This window comes from Rhyacophila brunnea, unplaced genomic scaffold (genome assembly GCF_057557595.1).
Source record: "Rhyacophila brunnea isolate RB1 unplaced genomic scaffold, BYU_Rbru_1.0 scaffold_7, whole genome shotgun sequence".
Taxonomy (NCBI): Eukaryota; Metazoa; Arthropoda; class Insecta; order Trichoptera; family Rhyacophilidae; genus Rhyacophila; species Rhyacophila brunnea.
In genome coordinates, this window is record NW_028233339.1 from 23,823,764 (window position 1) to 23,840,630 (window position 16,867).

The 16,867-nt window shown below is 34.1% G+C and overlaps 1 protein-coding gene across 2 annotated transcripts in view; it reads right to left on the reverse strand.

Annotated features, from left to right (window-relative positions):
• Positions 1 to 16,867, reverse strand: part of Tlk (Tousled-like kinase) — a 138,378-nt gene that overhangs the window by 54,453 nt on the left and 67,058 nt on the right. The window contains exon 2 of one of the 2 annotated variants that reach the window (XM_085957494.1): positions 13,856 to 14,387. The exons of the other annotated variant lie outside the window; for it this stretch is intronic. Coding sequence (XP_085813620.1) covers positions 13,856 to 13,904 — 49 coding nt within the window. The 5' untranslated portion in view covers positions 13,905 to 14,387. The remainder of the gene's footprint in view (positions 1 to 13,855; positions 14,388 to 16,867) is intronic. 2 annotated transcript variants of the gene reach the window in all.

The window sequence follows — 16,867 nt, forward strand, 5'->3', positions numbered from 1 at the left end:
TGCGTATTCAGACATATCACATACTTTTTTAATCTTTATTATATTATTATATTATAGTCAGGTTATTTTTTATATTTTTTAATGAAAATATTTTTGTTTTTCATACGAACAGACAAAATAATTTTTTTTATAATCTATGAAGAACTAAACACACACTGTAAACCCAACTTTATGCATGCCATTTCGTTACTTTTACATTCCACATATACGTTACCACCAATATAGTTTCGGAGTGGAAGTAACGGATTCTGTTTCAGAAGTGTTTGAAGCCAAAATTTAGCTTAGTTTTATTGTTAAACCTGCGATATGTTTTATTATATCTGTAGTATGAAAGATAAGCTCCATATGTGTAGTATGTGAAATAGAAATATGTGTTTTCTTACCTTATAAATCGTGGTAACAGTAGTGGAACTTCTTAAATGACCAACCCAGAAAGCAACCTGTTCCGATAGCGATACCGACACACACCAACAATTTAAAGTGTACATGGCGATCAGTGTTATACAAAAATGTTGCTACATTAAAAAAAAACATATTTATAGTGAAAATTTTTCGCCTTCATGCTAAAATCGTGGTAACGGAATGTGGAGTTCCACTTTTTCAAATATCCTGGGACACACTTTAAACGTGATTTTTTTTCAATATTGGTACAAATTTACGAAAAAACTATATATTTTCCAAAAATATATAATGTAAGCTGTTGAAAACACTACGAATTTAATTTTACACACTCAAAATTAATGACGAAATCAGACTTTGTTTATTTGAATTTATGGGTGGGACATGGTAAAAACGCACTACCTTTCGATCTAAATAATCAATTAAAAATATATACAGGTCAGATAGTTGTATTTAACTGATTGAATAGAGTAAATTAATAAATTTGCATGTTAAAAGTACATAACTTTCCAACATTTTATAATATAATAACTATGAAAAAATCAATCAAAGTCATGGGACATGCCAAAAACGCAATGTACAAACTTTGGCGAAAATGCCCATATACTTATATGTTATACCTATAAGATCCAAGTTAATTTACAAAAAAATAGTTAAAGTTGGTAATGGATAACGGAGGCCTTTATGGCTTTTATTATTATTGTAAGCAATTTGTAATTTTTCCAAGCGAATATCCGTAATCAGTACAGGTACATTGGCCAGCTGCTTATGTACCTATTTTTAAAACATATGTAGTTAGACTCGCGCCTCATATCTACAGGTAATTTCTGGATACATAGCGATAGTACAGTTTCAATTTGATTCTGCCGAGTAAATGAAAACTGAATCATCAATGAAATGAATATTGGATTTTCAAAAGATTCCGCCCTTACCTACTTGGTGGTATTTCATCTCTACAATATTGACAATAATAATTGTAAATTTCAGTACTTACGCATATTTGAAAAAGCTCATCAATCATGTAAGCGAAACATGTGTCGCAAAAACAATATCTATATACTTAACATTATGGTGAATAACAAGTAAGTTATAAACCATTTTATATACAAAATATTATACATATTGTATTTACTTTTGTTCAGCTGGTGTAGGAATTTGACCAATGATTAAAAATGAGAAACGGAAGAGACAGTTGTGAGCTATATGATCATCTTATTTAACGAAAACATCGTAATAGTCACGGACTGGAAGAATAAACGCTGGGTAGCGGTAAGTTTTCAGTAGGCAACACTGTCAGTTTGAAAGAGCAGACATCTCAAAGAGTTTGAATATTTGCCACCCGCTGTTTCGATCGAGCGAACCTCCGCGCCGGAGGGCGGGAGGTGGTACGCACCGAAGGGAAATTCGTCGGCCGTCATTTTCCCACAGGGTTAAGTGTGTGGAGAAGACGTATTCGGTGGAATTGATGTCAGAATAGGATTTGCGCAAGTCACAGTAGGTACACACGCCACACCTTTTTAGTCAATGAAGGAGGAGGTGGAGAATAGGCGGAGGCGGCAGGTCTGAGGTCCGCACGCACTTTCGCCGATTCTCTCTCCCTAGCGACACATCACATTTTGTATTCCATCCTTGGGCGCTCACTGCCCGCAGACCGAATCGCTTCGGCCATTTGCAAAAGGTACGCAAGTGCCGCAATGAGATTGCTGTGTACGTACCTAGTACTATAATTGTGCTCTGCGAATGGCAAGAGTTTTTGATCCGCGAACCGTAAACATTGAAAACATGCGGCCAAACAAAATGCCAGCGACGAAACGAAGCGCTATCGTCATACATATTTCAAAAAAAGATTCAAGAATCCGGATTATAAACAGAAATATAACGTCACCCTGCTATTACAGGGTTCATATTATTTATACGTCTGTATTTTATACCTGTTTCATATAAATGTTCAGAAGGAAAACGTTTAAAAAATAATTTTAAAATGACACACAACTAACTAAAGTTTTGTTTGCATGAGAACACAGCTTTTGATGATTCATGATGTGTTTTAAATTTTCAATCAAATGAAAAGAAAAATAGTAGGTATGGTATACACTCGTAAAACGTATTCCAAAGGTTTATTTATTAGTGAAAAGTAGTTACACAGCTAATTTGATCAAACTCTCTTGCAACAGATTGAAGCATTTCATTACCTAATATAACTCAGGTTATTCTTAGTTACTCAATGAGAATCAATGCTAGAATAATTAATGAGTACTTAAATGAATTAGGGAATTTATCTAGATGTCAATTACTGGGTAAAACATCGTTATTCGGGTAAATGATATTTGCCTGCCTAGTGATATTATATTGTTATAACTACCTATCCATAGATTTCATATAACTTACATATCAATAGAATGTCAGCACCGAAAGAATTACACACGGAAACATAATAAATGACAGAATCATACAATATTGTTCTTACGAATGATAATTATTTGAATATTGTTTTCTTCAATTTACTAATAAAAAACTGGTCATAATAATAGATTATGAAGTATTCAAACATTGTTCATTTTGTGTCACTAAGCACATTCATTTGACTGAATATAATAATTAATACGTCACTAAAATAACAATCGATTTGCTATATGGGCATTTTCGCCAAAGTTTGTACATTGCGTTTTTGGCATGTCTCATGACTTTGATTGATTTTTTCATAGTTATTATATTATAAAATGTTGGAAAGTTATGTACTTTTAACATGCAAATTTATTAATTTACTCTATTCAATCAGTTAAATACAACTATCTGACCTGTATATATTTTTAATTGATTATTTAGATCGAAAGGTAGTGCGTTTTTACCATGTCCCACCCATAAATTCAAATAAACAAAGTCTGATTTCGTCATTAATTTTGAGTGTGTAAAATTAAATTCGTAGTGTTTTCAACAGCTTACATTATATATTTTTGGAAAATATATAGTTTTTTCGTAAATTTGTACCAATATTGAAAAAAAATCACGTTTAAAGTGTGTCCCAGGATATTTGAAAAAGTGGAACTCCACATTCCGTTACCACGATTTTAGCATGAAGGCGAAAAATTTTCACTATAAATATGTTTTTTTTTAATGTAGCAACATTTTTGTATAACACTGATCGCCATGTACACTTTAAATTGTTGGTGTGTGTCGGTATCGCTATCGGAACAGGTTGCTTTCTGGGTTGGTCATTTAAGAAGTTCCACTACTGTTACCACGATTTATAAGGTAAGAAAACACATATTTCTATTTCACATACTACACATATGGAGCTTATCTTTCATACTACAGATATAATAAAACATATCGCAGGTTTAACAATAAAACTAAGCTAAATTTTGGCTTCAAACACTTCTGAAACAGAATCCGTTACTTCCACTCCGAAACTATATTGGTGGTAACGTATATGTGGAATGTAAAAGTAACGAAATGGCATGCATAAAGTTGGGTTTACAGTGTGTGTTTAGTTCTTCATAGATTATAAAAAAAATTATTTTGTCTGTTCGTATGAAAAACAAAAATATTTTCATTAAAAAATATAAAAAATAACCTGACTATAATATAATAATATAATAAAGATTAAAAAAGTATGTGATATGTCTGAATACGCAAAAATAGCGCACATAAAAGTATGGAGATAAAAAAAAACAACAGAAGGAAAAGAAAAAACACCAGACTGAAATAATTGCGAGACAGGCACTGGCTCTGTCATACTCTTTCTGTTATACGCCACCAAAATTTTAAAACTTCTCCATACATTTTAGGCATAGAAATTTATAAAAATGTATGAAAAAGTATTTTTTTGTCACGTTTAACAGAAATGTGTACTCGATTAGATTTAATACCTAGAACTGTAGGTATTCACGAAATGTCAGAAAAGTACGTCTTGATTACAATCAACCTGTATAGCTACATTTTATGTTGATGAATACAATTAAATTTCAAGACAACATAAAGTCGAACTTGGTTATTACGAGGAAGATGGGACCGACTGAATTTGCTTGTTATAAGCGTTACTCGTTATATCAGAGAATAGGTATTTTTAAATGAGCATGTCACATTACACAAAAAGCCGAAAATAAAAAATTTGGAAACCATCGTAAAAATCCCCGAAACGAGCATGGCATTCATAAACTACAAAAGAAGTTGTTTATTGTAATTAACGCTGGTAGGTACCTACGGACTTCACAAACCTTGGATTTTTCAACCATATGCGTGGATACTTTTTTATTATTGTCGGTGAAACACCAATAAGGTAGGTACTTAGACACTTTACTAGTGTCATAAACGTAATCCGACCCCGGCGGCATCCTGTCCAATCGGATTTTATTGCTTAGGGTCGAAATGTTTTAAAACGGTCGACACATTAACAGTATTTTAGCTCGGTATATCCGATAAGTTGCTCGTTATAACAGTGAAAGAATTAAATGTATGGCGAAAATCATAAACCAATTGTCAACAAATGTTTCGTTATTACATCCGAGATCTCGCTATGTCAGAGATCGTAATAACCGAGTTTGACTATAATTATTTTCGTAAAAGTTATATACTCCGTGCCGCGCTAGGAACTCGCGTCTGAATCCCTTGCTGATTTTTTTTTTCATATATTGTTAATTTGCTTAAAAATATTTTTTATCTGAGTTACAAATAATATAAATGCCAAATAAAGTTATGGTAATGTATAGTGTGTCAAAATTATTACCTACCTTATTTTACAAGTATTGTGAAATTTATTATAAAATATGTCTATTTTAGTGATTAAGTTTGATTTGTTTTGTTATTTTGACGCACGTTGAATATTTATCTGTCTATCAAAAAATTCAAATAAATTTCATAAAACAAAAATTTGTTTTTATGGTAACATGTAACTTAAGCTTTACAAATTACACTCCGTTACCATTTCGTTCCATTCCGAAAATGTCCCCAAAAAAGTTGAACGTTAACTATTTTTCATTTGATTATTAAATAACGAAACTTATTTATTTTTCCAATAAAATTTAGTAAAAGTGATTATTGTCTTTAAAAAAATAGCAGAACGAACATTGATTGGTTTTTTCAAATACTAAAGGAAAAATGCTCTGCCATTATAGACATAGGGTAACGGAGGGGAACGAAATGTGCCCAAGAATTAAAATTCAATAATATTTTTTGACTATTTGTAGTTTTATTTTGAAGTGTATGGTTTTTTTAATCTAATAGAGCTCTTTTAAGTGATAAAAAGTGTTTCATTCATGTTTTAAAAGCTAAGTTTCGTAGTCACGGAACGGAAACTTATTATGCCCAATTTCATAATAAAAATGATATAAATATTGTATTAATCAATATTTTGCTGAAAAATTGCTATCACCAATTCAGCAATAGAACAAGGAATCTGCTAGCTATATAAAAATGGTTAATTTGAGTGAAAAAATAATATTACCCAAATTTCAAACATGTACAAACTTTGGCGAAAATGCCCATATACGTCTGCTGTCAATGTCAACCGGTGAAATTAAATAAATACAACTAGGTACTTAAAAAAATATAGTAAGACATGTAGATATCATACTTACTAGGTATGTACTAATTCACCTGGTAAAAATAATACAATGGAGAAAAAACACAGATGGACATAAAATATAAATCATCACTTCGACTGACATTGATACCAGATGCATAATACGAGCCGGTAGATGCTTGCTTACCTTTTATAATCGTCATTGTTGTCGGCAGGTATTAATTCGGGATGAAATGGTTTAGAATCCACACGTGAAGCTGGCACTTGAGCACATACACATTATTATAACTTTGAATATATTGTTGTATCAGACACAACGCATCGAGACAACTGCTGAAGGTTTCGACGAATACGAGACATGCGAACACAAACATAGATGAGATGGAGCCTTGTAAATAAATTATTGTGATTCTGAGTTACTGGCAAATCATAAATATGTGGGCAGTCGTTGGGTTTTCGTTGATCGAGAATCCACCTACGGGAAACGATTGTCCGTCGTTTTATACGATCGCTCTGTCTCATTCTGATATGCGGTACATGATACCGATTCCAGTGCAACGATTTGATAAAACAGATTATAAAAATGGAACAGAAAGTACCGGAGTAATTTAAAATACAAACATGATTATGATTATTTACAAGCAACAACGCAGAGCTTTAAAATAACGATTGATCAATATTCGATTTAAAAATACATACAAAACTGTCTTATTTGATTAAAAAATTTACAAGAAGTTAAGATGAAAATATGTGTTGTTGATATACGTGCCTATATTATGCAACGAGAAAATATCTAACTTGTCCAACAGCGACAAATTGGTAATGTAATAAACAGCTAAGAATTTCGCAAATCTATTCTTTCGACCGATCTTGTGGCACGCTAGATGATTTTGCATTGCACGCGAATGTTTTATTTTGAAGAGAAAAAATAACTATAAATGACAGATCGCATTGTATACAAAATAGTAGGCAGATAAGACACTCTTCAAGAATTACGTTTAATGTTACTGTATATTTGTATAGGTCGGTCTTTAGGCTTAATGCGTCATATATAACGATACCCCACCCCAGTTCAATAGGGGAACAACTCATAAAACCTTGTTCCAAGATAATGGCGTTTGAATTTTTTGCAGTAATTCTCCTCATTTTAATTTTAAAGCCTTGATTTCGATGAAAGTGTATGTTTTTTTATATTTAATATAGTGGAATTCATCATGCACAATAAAATTGTACATTTTAATGAAGAATTAACCAATAAATTTGATTATATAACGGAATTACTGATTAATCTCAGAAAGGGTTATTCGATTTTATGACAAATAAGAAATTTTGGATTGTTTTTTTTTTTTTGCTGAATTATAAAGAGAAGATTATTCTACATCGAATAGCATTCTTACGAGGGTGGGTCAATAATTCCTTAGAAAAAAGCATTAAAACAGTTTTTATTTTTGTATTTTTTTTTTATTTCTCAACATAATCTCCTTGGAGCTCAATACACTTGGTTAGACGTTTCTCAATATTTTTTAAACCGTCAGAAAAATAAGTTTTCGGAAGGTCCTCAAAATAAGCATTTGTCCGATCGATGACTTCTTCATTTGAAAAAAAACGTTGTCCACTTAGCCATTTTTTTAAGTTTGGGAAAAGGAAAAAGTCACTGGGGGCTAAATCTGGCGAATACGGTGGGTGGTTGACCAATTCGAACTTCAATTCTTCAATTTTAGCCATTGATCGTAAACATGTGTGAACACGGGCATTGTCCTGATGAAAGAGGATTTTTTCCTGTTTAAATGAGGCCGTTTTTCTTCAATTTTGTTTTTTAGCTGGTCCAATAAAGATGCATAATAATCCCGTTATTTTTTTTCCTTTTTACAAATAGTCAACGAAAATAATTTCACGTGCATCCCAAAATACAGTAGCCATAACCTTACCAGCTGATTTTACGGTTTTCGCCTTCTTTGGACATGGTTTGCCTTCGCAATCCACTGCTTTGACTGTTCTTTCGTCTCGGGAGTATAGTGGTGTATCCATGTTTCATCTACAGTCACAAAGCGACGAAAAAATTCATCCGGATTGCGTTGCATGAGCGACAACAGGGCTTTAGAGGCCACCACCCTATTGCGTTTATTGTCGACTGTGAGCAAACGCGGCACCCATCTTGCAGAAATATTTTTCATGCCCAATTTGTCATGTAAAATAGAAATGACGCTACCTTTTGAGATCCCTGTAACCTCAATTATCTCACTCAACTTTAATCTTCGGTCACTTAACACCATATCGTGGATTTTATTGATCATTTCTGGTGTAGTCACCTCTACAGGACGTCCTGAGCGTGGTTCATCCTTTGTTGATGTACGACCACGTTTAAATTCATTTAACCGGTTATAAATAGTTGCAAGTGAAGGAACAGATATGCCGTGAACTAAATCCAACTCATTTTTTATTTCCTTTGCTGTTAACCCTTTTTTATTAAAATGTTTAATAACAGCCCTAAACTCAATTTTCTCCATTTTCCATTTTTCCATTTTCCACAAGCAAATTTTTTTTTTAAATGTACGAGAAACACACAACAACCCGACCAATCTGATTGAAACTTCGCAGCATACTGAATCGGTAGTGCCGCTGCATGAAAACAAACCGCTTACAGTACTAGTCGCGCCACCTGTCGGCTTTTCTAAGGACTTATTGACCCACCCTCGTAACTTAAAACCTTTAAATTTTGAGTTGTTCCCCTATTGAACTGGGGGTATCGAAATATTCATATACAAACCTCTACTCTGTGGAGGCCCATATGATCCTGTTAGGATCGGACATGGTCGGAACCTCATCAGGCTCTGCACCTCTGGTTTTGACGATTTGCAATGCTTGAGACCATTCTAGCGAGAGAATGCCTCATATGATCGTAACGAGACGTGTCAATTTGAGCTTAAAGAACCAAACTAAGTAATACAATAACTAACAATTTCATTTCTACCCACAAAAATGGCTGTACCAACTAAGAAACAAAAACTTGATGGAGTAGTAATTCTGTCAGTTTCATAATATTGGTGTAGGTCAGTGATGCCAACCGTACTATAATTATAGTACAATACTAAAATTTTAATTCTGCGAAAAATGTAAAATACTATAATTTTACGCCAAATATACCAAATACTAGAATTTTAAAGGATTCGAGCCGAAAAATGTTCCTGTACTATACATTTTTCAGAAATACTATAATTTGTATGCCTTTGTACTATAATCAGCATACAAAAAGATGGCAACATTGGTGTAGGTACCGAAATGTATGGCGTAATTAAAAAAAAAAGTGATAAAGCTATAATGTGTGCTATATTCTATAAGTGGTATCTAGAACACCATCATTTTTAATGGAATTTTTAAAAAGTACTTTTTTCCAATGAACAGCTGCTCGGCACGTCACAGTCGAAAAATAATATTTGGGAAATTTTGGCACGCGCACGTAAAAAGGTTCGCTAACCCTGGCCTAGTAGAATATTAGGCGGAGTGAACAACTTGTGTGACGTGAGTGACGTAAAATAATGTTTAGTGTTTGCCACTATAAATAGACAGAAATACATACGACATGCGAGCTGTTTCTGTTTTCGGTATTTTTATTGTACGGAGAAAATATCTATTTTATTTCCATAATACCTATAGTGATTTCATTGAAAGAGCTTCACAAAAATGTCATATGATTATTTTTAGATGTAGTTGCTAACTGACTTTTTAATTAGCTTAATAGGTAAGTACGTATACAATCGATGAATTTATTGTTGTATTTATTTTACTTATACAATTGACTGTATTTGTTGAGGTACATGGGATAATCGATTTAGGTACTGATCAATTTAAATATTAATAATTACTGTGTAGTTATGTATCATAAAATTATTAAACAATACAAAGCCCGTTTTGAACATACGTAAAAAATGCAGTTACAATGAACATCCATAGCACATCTCAGTAAGTAGGGCAACCACAAACTTAAATTATTCAAACATAAATAAAAAGTATAAATAATCATAAATGCGAAATTATCAAAAAAATATGATTGTGATGAAACCTTTTATTTCATAAGGTTAGTCCGGTGCCCGTTTAAGAATATGTAGGTACCTCGGTAAACCAAGTTTAGTGTCGACTGTAGTTTGTTCGACTTATATCTACTATAACAAACGTATTATACTAGTTTGGTACTTAGTAGTGACGGATGTGCCACTTCCGCATTTACTTCATTAATCCACGAGTTTTTAATATTGCAATGTCTACCAAGTACTTGTATCACTAACAAAAATAAACTGCACAATTATAAATTTGACACAATCAATGTCAATAAAAAATAAACAGTGACACGTTTATAAGACATTTAAATGCAACTCAAGAATAATGAATCGATATAACATTATGGAAATAATAAGAGTCCTTTTATCATTAGGCAGTCAACACCGGCCGTTTGGCGCCAAATGTCAATGGCAGAATTGTGAAACTCAAGTGACAGCTGTCAAAATCAAGTAGGTACATATGCCGTACACAGAATTCAACCAATGTAGTACCTATTGAATTCTACATAAATTCAGGTTCATGATATTAAAGTAGCGCATATTTATGAACATTATTCATTAATTGGAGCTAAGAATTAAATTTTAAGCATTTCCCAAGAAACAATGTACCTACCTATATCGTATGAGACCACGACTACCTCAAGTTATGAAACCAATATTGAATAAGAGCGACATGCACAATCTAAGACTTCGATCCTAAGGATAAGTCGCCGAAAAGCATGACTTAACTATAGACAATCCTGAGTATAGAGATATGCTTCAAATCGTCACCGTTTTAGCAAAACCATCTATGTGTCACTTTTATCAAAAATGACTTTTAAATACCAAGTCATTCCTTATTTTTTTCTCTATAGGCCAGTAAAATGATCTATGTGTTGGGTAAACTCGCTCCGAAGTTATTTCAAAAAATAAAAAACAGCTATGTGTAAGGTTCAAAAACCACGGTTCACAAAAACAACTATGTGTATATTATAGTAACATATAGATGGTATTTTGATATCGAGAGTGTAATGTTTTTTTACAGTTTGGCTAAACATAGTTTGTTTCTATGCTATATGCTATGCATTATGGTCTTGCACGACGGTTTGAAAGATGCTTCCTCAAAAAAAGAGACAGGAAATATTCAATAATTTCTGGAAGATGCCTACATGGTCAATAGGGTATAGGCGAGAATTAATTTAAAAGTTGGATAAACAACTACAAACGTCTCGATGACAGTGGCCAATTGAAAGCAACAATGACAGGTAATAAGAATCTGACTGAAGATAAATAATTGGTAGTGCAACCAAAAATCAAAACGGAGAGATTTGTGGAAAAATTGTTACATTATGGTTGGATCTAATTCCAAAGTTCCAGCCATTATTGCAGAGAAAATACCTCCAGGGTATATGTGGAATCGTGTTTCCGATCCAAAATACAAATGCATGATGAATATAAAAAATGGTCTCTGGAAAATGGTCATAAAGCAGCAGAATATACTCCAGTATATTTACCACCAAAAAATCAGTATCCACCAACCACGTAAAGATCAGTGTGCCATCACTGCCATCTGCTGTAGTTATAAAATGAAGAATTGTTTCAGAAATGGAATACAATAGCCACATTATTAAAAAAAAAAAGATGCTAGAAGACCAAAAATGAAATGAAGGAGAGTACCAGAACGTGGACGGTTAGTAATCACAATGGATCTCCAAAGTGTGCTGCTATGTCCAAAAACACAGGCACAAATTTATTATAAACAAAAGCTGCAACTACACAATTTCACCATATACATTCTTCATAATGTATCTTCTAATGAATTTTGTCTCATCTCATCGAAAGCAGGACAATACAATGAAATAATAATATCGGATGGGTGTGGATATCAAAACCGAAATAAATTATTCGCTACTGCTCTAAGTTATATCTTTAGAGAGAAAAAACATCGAGATTCAACAGCTTTTTCTGGAAAAAGGCCACACCATGATAGAGGCCGATAGTGCACATGCCACCTAAGACAAGTATTTTAAGCCTCCAATATATTCACCATCTGATTATATAGCACATATGCGGCTAGCAAGACCAACACAACCTTATAAAATTAATGTCATTGATTTTTAATTTTTAAGAATTATGGATAAGATTAAATCTGGATTAAGTTCAATCAGACCAGGAAAACGAACCGGAGATCCTGTTGTATATGATATTAAAATGTTACAGTATCTACCAGATGGAACAATCTTTTACAAACTCAACTTTATCAGTGCAACCGTTTGACTGCCTTTGTAATATATATAATGAATCATTGCCAATATCGCAGTCGAAATACATACATCTTCAGGAATTAAAAAGTGTAATAGAGAAAGATCACCACTATTTCTACGATAACCTAACATTTAAACCTGCTAATAGAAAGTAAACGAACTTATAAATATAATATCATCTCAGTATTGCATTAATAATTAATAAAATGATATTGCAATTTATCACTAACGCACTATGTATATTTCAACTATTATTTATGTAACAGTTTTTCATGAATTTATTATTATTCACATTTTGATGAATAAATTAAACTATGTGTATTTACAAAACGGTCAAAACAACTTATGTGACATCACAAACTGTATTTTTATTATTTTTGTATTAAAAATAAAAGATTTTTGTAAACAAAATAATAATCTTAGACCATTTTCTGATTATAATAAAGCATTCTTCATAATTTTAATGTTTAAATGTAACATTATTTTTTTATTCAGTTTTATCCTTCTCCTGCACAATTTGAGAAAGTGCACATAGATGGATTTGCTAAAACGGTGACGAAATACACTCTATGACGATCGGTCATATATAATATGTCGAAAAATCCGTTTCTTATGTTGGCGTCCTGTGTCAGAGTGTAAATACGATGTCATAGCTCTCATACAATATGTATGTATAATATGTCGGAATGGCATAGATTTGATCATAGACACTAACTAAAACGCTCTTAGCATATATGTGCCCAATCGTCATATAGTATATGTGAACCCTTAAGGAATCCTTAACCATAGACTACTTTTGTTATGAACACGCCCCCCCCCCCCTTCTGTATTACCATTTACCACTGACAGCTGCTGTCAAAATAAATTCGCATGTCTATAAAACAGTCCATACACTCAAATTCATTCAACAATGTATCTCAATATGGATATTGATAGTGTTAATTCGTTTGGCATGTACTTGCAGAATATTATTTTACTTTTATACGCCAGCCCGCAGAAATACAAGATGCCAGGTGAGAGAATGACACTTGACGCTAGTGTTACCATGTTAAAAAAATATCTTGCGGTGCCTGTGGAATCACGTATAATGACTTATAACGGAAACATAAGAGTATTATAATTAAATATCAATATGTATTTATAGTTATTGCATTTATAAAATGCAGTTGTCATATTTTTGTCATCGTTTAACACTTATAAAATAATTTACCTAAACTATAGGAAAGAGAATTTTTAAATAGGTATGGTATTATTTTCAATAGAAATGATCTTAACTAAGGACAATGTTTCTGCATAGTGTTTTCTGCTAAGGAAATTTTAGTTATGACAAATGTTTCTGCATTCCGCTCTAAGACCTTATTGGAAGTTTCTTTTACATAGTGGAGGGGACAGAAAACATAAGTCGTCCACACCGACTTGAGGCCGTGCAGGACATCATACGGATAAGAAAGAATAACCGATGTTTCTACTTAGGCATCAGCTTAGGTACGGTTTTGGCTAAAAAATGTATTGGGTACTTTTCGGCACGAAGAATTTTTGAACATAAGAATCTGATGAGAAAGGGAGTTGATAAAACCAGGGGTTGTAAACCTGGAACAAATATTGAATGTCAAAATGGTTTTGAAGGCGATTCGTACCTCGGTCCGGCGGGTGTCCGGCGGCCCGACGCCTCAGTGCGAGGTGCATGGCTGTCGGCGGCGGCGAGTCGGGCGGTGGTCGCCGCCCTCGCCCCGGTGCGTCCCCGCCGCCCGCGCCGCGGATCACGCCGGGGGAGGCAGGCGACCATCGGCGGGGCGGCCGCTCGATGCTACGCCGCCGCTGACGTCGACGCTGGTGCTGCGGCTGCTTGTCGGGTCCGCCGTGCGCCTGCCCTTCCTGGCTGGTCACCGCCCGCCCTTCATCGTCGTCAATGGGGGCGACCGCGATTTTAACTGATTCGGTGCTCGTCCGCCTACAGGACACTCGTCCGATTCACACTCCACCAATATTCCAGATTTTCACGAGATTTACGGTAACAACCACACTACGACGATAGTTCGTCAGAGAGTGTTATTCACACTTCACTAGATCTTGGCACATATTATTTCATTCAACGTTTATTAACTTAATTTCATTGCGCGGGTCGTACAAACAACATACAACTGTACCGAACTCTCAAAATACTGCCGGCTGTAAAATAACCTATGTATTGTTATTGTTATTTCCCCGACTCCTCGCGAACGGCGTTCACCGTAATCGATCTCGCGAAGGCATAAAACAAACTTTTATTACTCGGAAACTGGCAACGTTGCAAAGCCACGGCCTCAGCTATTAGGCACTATTATTGAATAACAAACGCGATAAAAAGTATAACGATGTCGCACTTTCACGTACACGTCTGCCTTGCCGATTGCGGCATGTCGGTGTAAAATAATCGAAAGAATAGCATCGCAACGACTCGATAATGTGAAGCTATTTCAAGTTTTGTAGCAGAAGGAAGACGGCCGGCTCGCCGCGGTGCAAATTAAACGAGTCGATTGTGTACTTACTCGATCTTAATCCGCATACAAAAGTGGCACTTCAGTACGGCATTGTAAGGTTGAAATTAGAACTCGCGGGGTACTGTACGTCAGACGAACCGTATCGACGGTTGTAAACAAATCCGTGACAACGGGGCGGATAGTTGACGGGCGTTGGGAAAATTAACTAAGCGCGCCATCTTTAAACGAGACGATTATTATTTTCATCGAGATTGTTATGCGCCTCGCTCGCTACATCTGCCGGTGCGATTCGCAACTGTCAACAACAAACAGCTGATGGCAAATTTATCTATTATGTTTATGAACCTGCTCGTTTTATTATCGCTATAAAATATGTAGATATAATGGTTTGAATGAAATATCATGTCCACACATTTTGAATGAATACGGACACAAGTCAACAACTCAACATGATATTAGTGATATTTAATTACTATCAGTTATGTTAACGCTGTCAAAAGAATAACTATAAGTACACAAGTAGTACAGGTAGTATAAGTACCTAGTTTTATTATAGTGTTGGTGTTATTTATGTCTAATTAATCAATCGATTACAAATTGAATGGTAAAACAGTTTAATTTTGCAAAAAAGAAAGCGCTGCCAAATGGCCATTGTAGAGAGTTTGCAAATCGATATTTCCCAATAGCCGGAAAATGATTTCTCTTCTAACAAATAATAATAATATATATTTGCATACAATTCGCATTGAATAATTGATCACTCCGAAGCATTCAAAAGAACCACTTGCACGGAAGAAAATCTGGTGCAGAATCAACACATATAAAATGTGACGGGTCAAAGAGTCACAACAAATAAAATGATAGTCAGAGGTCAATTTTATTATCAGTCGTAACTAGAGATAGAGATACCTACACCAAGCACGGAATAGGTGTATTTATTATCGTCACTTTGATACAAGACTATTAATTGACAACAATGTAACAAAAATCTATGATGTGTGTATTTACCTCATAGGCATTCAAAGGGTTTAACTTCATACTATTAAATAAATTTATAGGTACTGAACTGCCCTATTCGCGTTTTTGCGTTTAACTGAATACGTCTTTATTTAGGTATGTAATCAATGGAGTATTAAGTTCTATCGGAAGTAAAAAAACAGATATTAAACACAATCGTTATAATAAAATCGGTCCGTGTCAGCGCTCGAAATGGAAAAGTTTACGAACCGGATCGCTCGACAGTTTTCTGAAGAACAATACATAGTTATCATGTTCATAAAAATAAGTGTTAGATTTTCTATTATATGGCCTATCTAGCTCAGACGGTCAAATTATTTTTTCCACGAGATGGAGCGATAATTTTACCGATTTCACGAACAGGACCGGCGCTCCGGTGCGTTCCGGTCCATTTCGAGCGCTGGTCCGTGTACTTATGTACGCGCGTTAGAAGTTATACTTCTTTTGAGTAAGAAAACAAAAACAAAACAAATAAGTAGAAAATACGATAGAATAAATACCGTATTGACCATTCATGAAGTCTTCTGATCTGCATGAAAGGAATAACGTGGTGATAATATAAATCTTTCCGAAATTTAATCCAACGCTGGTCGATCATGAGGTATTTCCGGAAATTTGAAACCATTGGTACCTACATTTACATTAATCGTATATTATTTTTATTTAAAGCTTGAACGCATGTGGTGCATAGTATAATATTTGCTTCAGATATATATACCTATTATTGGTTAAAATTTCTTCATGTCCAGAACATGAAAGTTTTAAAATCGTCTTTGAACCACAACCTATCACATACGGAACACACATGTCCGAATTATTGGAGTTTTTTTTTAATTCATCATGGGTACTTCTGAATCAATTATAACCGCTATCTGTGACGTGTCAATTGGTTGTTGGTTTTTTCTCTGAGCTCTAAACTGTTATGATTGTACGTTGACGATAGTGGAGCAGTTTGCAATGTTTGTAACAATTATCAAACGTAGAAGATCCGTGATTTAATGACTCATTTCATTCTAAGCCATTTTAATGTTTTTCTTTCATAGTCTATAACAGCGGTGTAGTCTATAATAGTATAGTCTATAATAGTTAATAGTATATTAGTCATAGGCGAGACGAAGCGCGTTCTGACACAAGTGTCAGTTTCACAATTAT